Source organism: Alosa pseudoharengus, unplaced genomic scaffold (genome assembly GCF_046254945.1).
Source record: "Alosa pseudoharengus isolate Yale_2024_CS ecotype anadromous, Long Island Sound unplaced genomic scaffold, YU_APseudo_1.1 YU_APseudo_1.1_scf_7, whole genome shotgun sequence".
NCBI classification, from domain to species: domain Eukaryota; kingdom Metazoa; phylum Chordata; class Actinopteri; order Clupeiformes; family Clupeidae; genus Alosa; species Alosa pseudoharengus.
Window position 1 is genome coordinate 12,541,713 of NW_027468859.1, and position 12,500 is coordinate 12,554,212.

The 12,500-nt window shown below is 45.7% G+C and overlaps 1 protein-coding gene across 2 annotated transcripts in view; it reads right to left on the reverse strand.

Annotated features, from left to right (window-relative positions):
• The window catches only part of gphnb (gephyrin b), a 107,982-nt gene that overhangs the window by 56,639 nt on the left and 38,843 nt on the right, over positions 1-12,500 (reverse strand). For both annotated transcript variants that reach the window (XM_076272075.1, XM_076272074.1), the window contains exon 3: positions 797-854. In XM_076272075.1, coding sequence (XP_076128190.1) covers positions 797-854 — 58 coding nt within the window. The remainder of the gene's footprint in view (positions 1-796; positions 855-12,500) is intronic.

A 12,500-nucleotide genomic window follows, 5' to 3' on the forward strand; every position in this document is an offset into this window, starting at 1 on the left:
AAGAGAGAGAGAAAGAGAGAGAGGGAGAGGAGCAGTTATAAACAAAACACACACATACACACACACACACACACACACACACACACACACACACACACACACACACACACACACACACACCCACGCCCTATCGCGCTCCCTCTCTCCCTTTCCCTCACAATCACTATCAAACAAACATACTCATACAAACATGCACTTCTGTTTCAAACACACCTTGCACTCACACATACATTAAATCATGCACACACTCACTGTACAGAGGAATCTATTATCATTACAGAGAATCTATTATTATTTCAGTATCTACTCTCAGGTATTTGTGTAACCTGACTCTCGCCAGATGAATTTCGTTCCGCCTAGCTCCACTGATCCATCTGGGATCAATCCATTGAAGTGTTGCTTCAGAAGGCTGGGCCTAATAAAAAAATGCTTGCATATGATTGGATAAGCCACTTGTCTGTCATCTATTGACGTGCTACTTCAACCACTCACATCGAAGCCAACACGTGACGCTGATAACAGTCTCACAGTCGCTTCTACGCTACGTCACATCTATGAAACTCCCGCCCTGCGTCCTGATTGGTTCTACCATAAAATCTGGTGCAGAAATCACTCTCAACGGAAGAGGTCCCAGATGGATGTGAGTGGAGCTAGGCGGAGCTAAGCGGAACGAAATTCATCTGGCGAGAGTCAGGTTAGTATTTGTGTGCAGCATGAAAAAACTCCCAGTGGTCCGGCTCCAGATGGGCACGGTGTCACTGCCTCCAAACGCTCATGAGCGGCTCTCAGAACTCACCTTAATCTCATCAATCTCATCTGGGACGATTTTATACGCTGAGATAGTCCCTCCGAGCCTGTCAGAGAAAAGGACACAGAAGAAAAAAAACAAAACAACAATAAACATAAAAGACAAATTACAAACTGTGTGTGTGTGTCTCTCTCTCTCTCTGTGTGTGTGTGTGTGTGTGTGTGTGTATGTGTGTGTGTGTGTGTGTGTGTGTGTGTGTGTGTGTGTATGTGTGTGTGTGTGTAGTTTGTGTGTGTGTGTTGAGCATAGTTAAGTAAGGGATTTGGGTACAGACAACACCACGGTCATGAGTCTGACACCCAGAAAGCCCACAGACTGAAATAAATGCATGTCTGTGCAACACTGATTGTCAGCTTGAATGACAGCCTCTGAATGAGGAAAGGTACTTGGGAACATTTAACACTGGCCTCTAGTGAATTCTGAGGGACATTGTGTGTTTTGTCCTTTTGAATATTGATCTCTGTTGGTTTTGTTTTGTGTGGTTTTGTTCTGTGTGGAGGGTAGTGAGGTGTGTGTTTGTGTGCATGCGTGCGTGCGTGCGTGTGCGAGTGTGTGTGTGCGTGTGTGTGTGTGTGTGTGTGTGTGTGTGTGCATGTGTGCGTGCAGGCATGGATGTGTGTGTGGATGTGTGTGTGTCCTTGAACGTGCTTCATTGAGAGAGGACTTCTCTGGGATGGACTCTCTCAAGGGGAAAGAAGAGTGAGGACTCATGAGTAGAACCACAGACTGCTGCAGGAGGCCCTCTACTGGCTCATTCATACTATAACATGCAGAGGGGCGACAGAGACAGAGAGAGAGATGGAGAGAGAGAGAGGGATGGAGAGAGAGAGAGAATACATGAAAATAAAAGTACAGAAAGGGGGAAAGGACACAAAGAGAGAGAAAAATGAACTGAAGATATAAAAAATCAAAACGGAGAAAAAGAGGGGAAAGAAAGACACTCAGAGAGAGAGAGAGAGAGAGACTAGGCAACAAGGAAAAACAACAGGGGGTTGGAGAAAGAGGGAGAAAAAGAGAGAGGGAGAGAGAAAGAGAGATAGAGGGAGGGGAAAACTCCAGCTGAAGGTGAGGAACTGTACAGACAAATCTTATGTAAGCTTTTTTTCTGTGTTCTATTTTTGGGAGACAACTGCATCATGTTTCCCCTCTGCGACAGCCACTAACGTCCATGATACCCCCTTCATACAGTATGCGTACATGCACACACACACACACACACACATTTCTTCACACAAAAAAGCCACACATTGTAGCACACACAATTACATTCATATACATTAATACTGATGATAACCCAAACAGTATTCTCTCTCTCTCTCTCTCTCTCTGTCTCTCTTTCACACACACACACACACACACACACACACACACACACACACACACACACACACACACACACACACACACACACACACAGAGTAAATACTTAAATATAGCACATTTCTGAGAAAAGCTCTTTGCCTACATTTATACGGTTAAAAAAACCCTGAGCTAAGGAACACCTCAGGAGAGGCCGCTGAGCCGTGCTGAGTGGTGTGTGTTTAATCGGGCGTGCCTGATGACTTTCTGTGTAACGGCGTATTTATACCCACAAGAGCGGAGGAGAGGATGGGAGGAACACGGGTGCAGAAAACGAGAGGAGACAGGGAGCGCATGAAAGAGAGAGAGAGAGAGAGAGAGAGAGAAAGAGAAAGAGAGAGGTGGAAGTGTGAAGGTATGCAATATGCAGAGGGAACCGTGGAAGGGAAGTCCCTCTTAAGATAGAGGACGGGAGACGAGTGAGAGAGGCCTCCTGACGTGGGCAAACTGGGTCTCGTTCAATCTGAAGTCAATGTGACACTACAAGCATAGTGGATTGAACTGAATAACTCTAGACTCTGAACTACATTACCCAAAATTCACTGGAGAGGACAATCGAGGAAGTGGCTCTGTCAGTGTGTTACTGTAAAAAAGAGAGAACTACATTCCTCCTGCTATGCCTGTCGAGAACATGTTCCCGTCTGATCCTGTAAAATGTCTCCCTTTTTGTGAATTTGAACTCCGCTGTTTGGCACTTGTAATGGAACTCAGCTAGACACAAACAGCCAGAGCTTTTTTCCCCCCGCCTAGTTTCCAAGGAAACCACTTTTAGTCGGAGACCTGCCTGGCTCGCCGCCGCGAATGAGTTGTTGCCAGAGTGTGCGTCAGTGAGCACATGGGGATACCATGTTTCTTGGAAGCCCCTGAAGTGTGTGTGTGTGTGTGTGTGTGTGTGTGTGTGTGTGAGTGTGTGTGTGTGAGTGTGTGTGTGTGTGTGTTTGTGTGCGTTTGGGGGACACAGGACACTGAGTGGACTGAGTGAGTTCTCATGTCCATATCACCCCAAAGGGCTTTGCAATCCATTACCGAGTAGTAATGTGCTGATAACTGACCGCACACCACCCTTACTAGATTCATGCTTTTCTCCCCTCATATTTTTAAAAGATGCTAAAACTGGTGGACTGAACCTCCGTGGTTCCCTCCCTTAAATATATCTCATTAATGATAATCTAAGACTTTCAATTACTTTTACAAACACAATTTAAAATCAAATGTCTGTGCCCAGAATCATATTCATTTACTACAAACACAGCTTCCCTTCTAGACTCTTCTTCATAACCTGGTATAAACAAACCACATTGCTTTTCTGTGGATGTGTCATGGTCATCTTGGTTGTACATTTCTGTATTACCACTCTGCTTCTCTTCTGGCGAGTGACTCCAGTGCTTTGTTGGCTCCCATTGACTGTGGGCAGGGGAGTCCAGTCACTGAAGGGAGCGCTGAGAGCCGTTTATAGAAGGCACAACCTCCATGCCTGCTATAGGCTATGGGGCAGTGGTAGTGTAGTGGTTAAGGAGCTGGGCTAGCGTGCAGTAGCCTGAAAGTTGTCGGTTCAATTCCCGGCTTCCACCGTTGTGCCCTTGAGCAAGGCACTTAACCCCAAGTTGCTCCGGGGACAATGTGATCCCTTGTAATATAGCTGACATATGTAAGTCACTTTGGTCAAGAAGTGTCTGCTAAATGTAATGTAATGTAATGTATAGTGTGAAGGAATGTGTTCGCTACCTGTCCACTCTCACTGTCCCTCTCCCTCTGTGTCTCGTTCTTCATCTGCCTTCCTGTCTTTATATCTTACATTCTCTCATGCTTGGTCTCTGTCTCTCTTACTCTCTCTATTCCTCATTCTGTCTGTTTCTCTTTCTCCTTATCTCTATTTCTCTCTCTTTCCATCCTTCCTCTCTCTGTCTATTTCTCTCTCTCTTTATTCCATCTTCCATCCTGTTTAACTCACTCTCCTCCATTCCCCTCATCCCTTCTCCCACTCCTCCACCCCTTCCCCTTCTCACAAGCCACCCCACTCCTCTCCCACCCCCCCACTCGTTCCCTTTCATCCTCTTTTCTTTTCCTCCCCCACTCTTTCGCTCCACTTTGCTCCTCCTCAACCCCCCCCCCCCACACACACTGATTCACTTCCCCCTCCTTCTCTTTCCTTTCTGTCTCTCCATCCCTCCCTCTCTCTCTCTCTCTCTCTCTCTCTCTCTCTCCTCCCCAGCCCTGTGGTTGACTTATGGCCTGGCGAGGGAGTGCTGCTTGGCCTCAGATGGAGCCCGCCACGGAGCGAGCACAAAACATGGCCACGTCGGCCGCTCGCCTCCTCCACCACATAAATAAAAGACAAGAAGAGAGAGAGAGAGAACGAGACGGAGAGAGAGAAAGAAAGCGCTAGATAAAGAGTGAGGGAGGTGGAGATCAGGAGAGTAAAAAACAGAGGATGGGTGGATGAGAAAGAGAGAGAGAGGTGGGGGAGAGATGGAGGAGAGGAGGACAGGGTTGAAGAGAGAGAAGAGAGAGAGAGAGAGAAAATGGCAGAGAATGGGCAGATGAGGAGAGAAGGATGGGTAAAGGATGTGAGTGGTGTGAGTGTGGGGTCATGCATGTGTGTGAGATGGAAACTCTGTATGTGTTTAATAAAGAAACATGGAGACAGCAAGAGATGTATGAGGCACTCATGTGTGGCTGTGTGTGTGTGTATTTCTGTGTGTGTGTGTGTGTGTGTGTGTGTGTGTGTGTGTGTGTGTGTATGTATCTGTAATAGTGTGTGCGTGTGACATGTGGCTTGTCCACTATCCTCCTCCTCTTATGTGTGTGTGTGTGTGTGTGTGTGTGTATGTGTTTGTGTATGTGTGTGTGCATGTGTGTGTGTAGACTGACACATGTGAATGGATGAACACATTTGTGTTGTTTGTGCATGTGAGCATGGTGATGTGTGTGTGTGCCCGTGCTTGCATGTTTGTGTACATCCTATGCTTATCAAGTTTGCATGATGTGAATGTGTGTGTGTGTGTGTGTGTGTGTGTGTGTGTGTGTGTGTGTGTGTGTATGTATCTGTAATAGTGTGTGCGTGTGGACATGTGGCTTGTCCACTATCCTCCTCCTCTTATGTGTGTGTGTGTGTGTATGTGTTTGTGTATGTGTGTGTGCATGTGTGTGTGTAGACTGACACATGTGAATGGATGAACACATTTGTGTTGTTTGTGCATGTGAGCATGGTGATGTGTGTGTGTGCCCGATGTGTGTTGTGTACATCCTAAGCTTATCAAGTTTGCATGATGTGAATGTGTGTGTGTGTGTGTGTGTGTGTGTTGACTAAAGCTCACCCCCCCACTCCCCTTCATTCTCTTTTCCCTTCTCTCTCCCTCCATCCCTCCCTCTCTCCTGCCCCACATGTGTGCGTCTGAACTGGGCAGATGTGCTGTTCTGGGCCACCACCGTAATGAGAGCCATCTGCTCCTCTGATACAATTAATAATGCAGGTCCTTTGTGCTAGGTCTTAGCCAGCCAGCCAGCCTCCACTCATGGGCCACTACAACAGCACAGAGAGATGGAGAGAGAGAGAGAGAGAGAGAGAGAGAGAGAGAGAGAGAGGGAGGGATGGATAAAAAAAAGACAGAGAGAGAAGAGAGGAAAAGAGTGGGAGAGACCTTGGGAGACATTAAGAAGCAAGTGGAGGGAAGAGGAGAGCAAGAGGAGTGGAAAGAGGAGGGAAGAGAGAGGGAAGAGAGAGAGAAGGAAGAAGGAAAGGAAAATGCAGAGGGAGTAGTAAGAGGGTGGTGGAGCATGATAACGACAGAGGCAAAGGCAGACATAGAGAGAGAGAGAAAGAGGGAGAGATGGTACAAGTAGGAGAGGCCCCTTGTTTTCCGTCTTGGCTGGTAACTTGGTAAGGGGACCCCAGAGATGCGGCTGCAGAGAGTTGTTCCACTCTTCTCTCTTCCTCCTCCTCTACCACCCCCTTCACTCCCTCTCTCCTCTTCCTCCTCCTCTACCACCCCTTCACTTCCTCTCTTCTCTTCCTCCTCCTCTATCACCGCCTTCACTCCCTCTCTCCTCTTCCTCCTTCTCTATCACCCCCTTCACTTCCTCTCTTCTCTTTCTCCTTTTCCATACCACTCCCTTTACTTCCTCACTTCTCTTCCTTCTCTCTATCACCCCCTTTACTTCCTCTCTTCTCTTCACCTCTCTCCTGCTGGTGGTGTATAGGACAGGCAGATTGGCTTTGTTTGTGTTGCTGTAGGCTCTTCTAGATAGATAGATAGATAGATAGATAGATAGATAGATAGATAGATAGTGTGTTTATGTGTGTGTGTGTGTGTGTGTGTATGTATGTGTGTGTGTGTGTGTAAGAGAGAGAAAGAGATTTAGAAAATGAAAGCCTCTACGACAGAGCAAGACAGGAAGAGAAAGACAGAAAAAGAAAGCAAGAAATGACCAAGAGACGAAAGACAAAGGGCAAGTGAAAAACAATCTGGGGCACATCTTCACTTAAAGGAGACAAAGGACAATGGACTCCTCGGGATTGTATTTTAGGTCACTGATGTCCACACCCCACAGCCCGCATATGGCCACGCTCCACAGAGCACCTCGTCCCACAAGCCTCAAATTAAGACCCATCTCCTGCTCTTAGCAAAGTCAAAAGCATCATTAGCCAATCAAAAGCCAAACCCTATTCCTGTAATAGGCCTTTCTGATGAATATCTGCCACTGATTTGCGTCCAAAAAAGCCATGCAGCTGTCTTGTTTTACATAACAAAGTCAAAACCAGATCATGGCGTCCTTTGAAGCACGACAGCACCTGTAGCCGGCCTGGCTAATGAAGCTAACGCTAGCTAGAAATTCTATCAGCTGCAGTGGAACACATCATGACTTTAACTGGGTTACTACCTGTATATAGCATCCAATTACCTGATTGGTGTCCTTCAAGCTAACAGCCACTGAAATAGTCCAGTAGCATTTAGACTATGCAACATGGAATATTCTCCTAGTCTCACACACGTTCTTCCCACATCGCACACATTTTATCTAGAGCTGGCATAACCAGCATTCAGGAATTGATTTCTGTGATCTGCGGTTTAGACCATTATTGTGCATGGCTTTTGACTACATCATCTGTCTTCTTCGCAGTGGCCAAATAATTCATACAGTAGTTTAGCCCATACTCATGGCCACACATAGAATGGCACAGTGAACTGAACATCCTCTGCCACAGGCTTCTGACTACATACTGACTGCATACTGACTGCATGCTAATGGCATACTGACTGCATATTGACCGCTATTTAACTCTATACTGACTACATACTGACTGCATACTGACTGCATGCTTACTGCATACTGACTGCATACTGACTGCTATCTAACTTCGTACTGACTGCATACTGTATACTAACTGCATACTGGCAGCCGTATACACAACATTGTGGGCAGCCGTGGCCTACTGGTTAGCGCTTCGGACTTGTAACCGGAGGGTTGCCGGTTCGAACCCCGACCAGTAGGCCCAGCTGAAGTGCCCTTGAGCAAGGCACCTAACCCCTCACTGCTCCCCGCCGCTGTTGTTGCAGGCTGCTCACTGCGCCGGGGTTAGTGCGTGCTTCACCTCACTGTGGGCCAGATGAACGCTTTTGCGCCCACTTCAGGCGTATTTGTTTCGCAACTTGCGTTTAAAATCATTGCGAGGTATGTACAAACAGACCGCAATGAGGTAAAAGCGCAATCTGCCTGTCGCGGGAGCTGAAAATGTCTAATTGCGCTTTTCGTGTCATGCATATGCATTCATGGGAGGATCCAGGGGAAAGTGGGAGTTTAGCGTAAAAAGATGGGAGGGGAAGAGTAAGGAGCGCCTAATTATGTATTCCGCGGTATGTACAAAGACTGCTCCTGAAAGCGCACGTCTATTCTGCGCCTAAATACTTGCGCCTTGTAAAAGCAGGTGTTAATCCAAATTGAAGTTCAATGCTTCAATAAGAGAACCTTTCAAAGACAACAGAATCGCTATTTAGAGCACCAGTTTTGCAAGTCTTTGTAGGCTACTATCAAAAGCAAAGTTAACTTTCGTTGGCCTTTCGAATGTCTTACTTTCACTTCACTTTACGTCATTCACTTAAACTTTCCTACTTGCTAGATTTGACCAATTTTCCATAGCCTACGTTCACAAGTAGTTTGACTAGAACTACTGATCTTCATTATCTCCCTGCTCGTTGACATCTTATCATCTATGGTATTATTTCATGATCGCTAAACGTTTGATTCTTTTTAATGTTGTCATCAGTTAACTTCATTCAACTGCGCTTGTAGGCTCTGCCATTCAGTTGTGGACGTTCGTAAATTGCGTTTATGGGCAGAGAGAGGCAGAGAAAGGCGCAGTTTACGCCAAGGATTGAACGATTGATAAATACAACGGAAACTTGGGTCTGTCAGCGTTCGCAGTCTGCGGTTTGTCCATGGCGCTGATTACGTTACGTTCGCAAATGTACGTACATCTGGCCCTGTGTGTTCACTGTGTGCTGAGTGTGTTTCACTAATTCACGGATTGGGATAAATGCAGAGACCAAATTTCCCTCACGGGATCAAAAGAGTATATATACTTATACTTACTATACTGACTTCATAATTACTGCATACTGACTACTGTACATACTGACTGCATACTGACTTCATGATTACTGCATACACACCAAATCTTTACTGACTCCATACTGCATGATTGCTGTCTGACTGTATACTCCATATAGACTCCATACTGCAGTGCATACTAACTGCATAATGACTACATACAGACTTCATACTTAACTGCATACTGATTACATGTTCACACCCCATCAGTATTTCTTCCTCATCCTCACCCATTTCCTCACGCTAGCAGCTAGCATCATGCACACTCACTTTCACTTACTTAGCAGCAGCTCTCATCCACCTTGACATGCAGTAGAGGAGGATGCTCACAGAGGACGAGTAAAATTGGTGACCTTGGTCATTAATAACTAATGTGACTTTTTCCAGTTGAGCTCATTGCCTAGGATAGTATAGGCTTGCAGAACAGTCTTTTTTCAGCTCCTTTGAACCAGCACTGGGCCATCTACATCAGAGTGTCTTCCAATGGCTCACAGTGTAGTGTAGCAAAGCGTATTATCTCTCCCCAACCCAATGCCAACATCCCTGCATAGCTTAGCATAGCTTAGCATATCCCTCACACTGGTTCCCCTAAAGCAGCACAGATTAGATCATCTGCACTGGCAGCGGAGCCAAGTCTCTAGTTCACTTTGCCCATTCATCCCCTGTACAACTGAATGGGAGCTCTCTAAGGGCTAGATTTATCAAGCTGTTTGCGCCTGTTTCCAGGCGTTAATTGTTCGCAAAGACTGATTTAACCGATGCAAGCTATTTACAAACAGGCCGCACTTGGGTAAAACTGCAGACTGCCTGTCACAAGAGCTGAAAATAGCAAACTGCGTTTTGCATTGTACTTTATCCAAAGCAACCTTAACTTTCATTGGGCTTTCAGATGTCTTACTTTCACTTTCAGGTTATCCACTTAAACTTGCCTACTTGCTAGATTTTACCAATCTTCTATAGCCTACCATAAGTAGTTTGAGTAGAACCACTACTCTTCATCTTTATCTCCTTGCTTGTTGACATCGTTTGATTTGTTTTAATGTTGTCATCAGCGAACTTCAACTGTGCTTGTGATTGAAGTGTGCCGTTCAGTCGTGGAAGCTCGTATATTGCGGTAGAGGGTGGAGAAAGGTTGGTTACCAGATGAGCTGCTGGTTTGATAAATACTGCGCACAATGAGGAAGCACAGCATGTGCTATTACCGAACCCACATAAACAGACAGTGTAAACTGCGCTACTACTAGTGTACCCCAAAATCTAAGTGTACTCCATGGTCTGAGAGAAGATTATTCCTCGGCCTGACTTGATTGAAGAATGCCTAATGGTCCTTTTTCTTGGACTTTTACAGTTAGTATATATACTCTTTTTTAAAGGTGCAGTCAGCAATATCGTTGTAGCCTAAGTCGCGTTTGTTTGTGTTAATGTTTAAATTTAAATTTATTATCAGACACTTTTGTCCAAAACAGCGTACATTATATTTGAAACAAAGGACCAAACGAAACATGTCAGAAAGGTAGCTCACCCCTACCTTCAGTATTCCAAGAGAAATTCCATGCTGGGTTTCATGTTTGTTTGGGGGACAGGCTGCCCCCACTTTGTTTGTTTCCAGTTTTCGAGAGCCTGGGCTGCCTACAGAGACTGGGTTTTTTTCGTGTACTCACGGAATGGGCAGCTAGTGGTCATGAGGAGAGGATTGCTAAATGTGACAAAAAATGTTATGGGCTTGAAATTGCGTAAAATCGGTGACTGCACCTTTAAGGGTAAATCCTGGGGAGTGCCAGAAAGGTTCTCTAGCGTACCTGGCATAGAGATTACAGCTAAGTGGTTGAAGAACTAAGTGATTCTCCACACAAAGGATTCCAAAAGGAAACCCTTTGTTCCATCTATGGAACTAACTACAAGGACTCTTAATAAAGTTATCAACAGTTCATTGCTGCAAAGCTCACCGCTGAAAGGTATTTCACAGAAGGCTCAGTGAAGAACTTTTAATCGGAGGAACCTTTACACTTTTTGCTTCCAAACAACCCTTTGCTACAAAACTGTGAGCGCATCGTGCCCTTCTCCTTCTCCCTGTCTCTCTGAGGGCTCCATGTGTGGGTGGGAAGGGGAGGGGACGGCCAGGGCAGTGTGTCCCAGAGAGGTGTGACGCTGGTGGGGGAGTTGTGGGTGGCGATGACCGGCTGCTTGTCTGGAAGGCCCCTCTGTCTCTCTCTCTGTCTCTCTCTCTCTATCCCTCCCTCTCTCTCGCTATCTCTCCCTCTCTCTCTCTCTTAACAGCACCCAGTGGGAGAGCTACCGCATGCCAACCCATCTGATTTATGTCACGCCTATTCTTAGCCACCGCCAATTTGTAAAATTGATAAAGGATGTTACAACCGAAGTCGCTGGAGGACGAGAGGAAAGAGACAGACACACAGAGAGGCAGAGATTGAGAGAGCAGGGCCCCCTAGAGAATACCCCTCTCTCTCTCTCTCTCACACACACACACACACACACACACACACACACACACACACACACACATACACAAACACACACAAACACACACACACGCAAACATGCACACACACACACACACACACACACACACACACACACAAACACACACTGGGCTCTATCTTCCACTCCAGCGCAATTGACTTTGCGCAAGTCGCTTTGTGTGCGGATCTTGGGCGCTGTTGCTATTTTACCGGCGGGATAATGACTGTTGCGCCCGACGCAAATCTAAAATAGGGTGGTCTGTAGTAGCTACATTACTCATGGGTGTGGTTTGGGCGTAACATGCAATAAACCAATCAGAGCATCATCTCACATTCCCTTTAACAACAGGCACGCTTGTTCCATAGCGGATTGCTATTATGATGGCGGATTTCCCAGGCGCAGCCAGTAACGGTTTACAGCGCTATGGTCAGTTGGGAACAGTTTGCTATTGATTTTTCCTCTTGACAAAATGTAATACAGAAATGTCACTTTCCGATGTTTTGGGATCCCTCTCACTGAATCACGAGGTTATGAATGCATGGTGATATTTTTGCAATGTAATCTAACATTACCTCACTATAGACAATGCAGCTCTTTTGTCAGATAAGCTCTCCTCTCCCGTGCTGCTGCTGGGGTTGAATGGCATCTGCATGCAGTTCAACATCACGTCTCATTAAGTCCTCTAATATTTCCTAATTTATGTCATCAACACATCCACGATTCATGGAAATGTGTACGCTAGATTTATACCTATTTTTTCACATCGGACACCACACTGATTTCCCTCGTGTAGCAATATTTGTCCTTGTAATTATGTATGGTTTGGAGAAATGGGAACTGCGTCATATAGATGAGAGGAGCAAAGTGCATTGCGCAACACAGGCGCCCAAGCAAGCGCTTCTGCATGTGTAAACTACGGCTGTACCTTACCATCAGGCAACTCAACAACGAGAAACAGTTACCAAGTTGACCTAACTTTCCAACTCTGCACAGTATCCCATTAACTGCATGACAGTAGGCTATTCACAATATTTTATGTAAAGTAGAGTTTGCAAACACATTATCATCAACTTAATGCACGCACAACTTTTGTTTGAGCAGGAGAGAGAATAACAATGAATGGACGCAGCAACTACAAAAATTGTAGCCAAGGCTACTTGCTGCTTTCTTTTACTATCTATGGTTGCTGGTTAACAGCACATAATAAGCTGATTTAAGCTAATTCACAAACTCAAGACTTCAA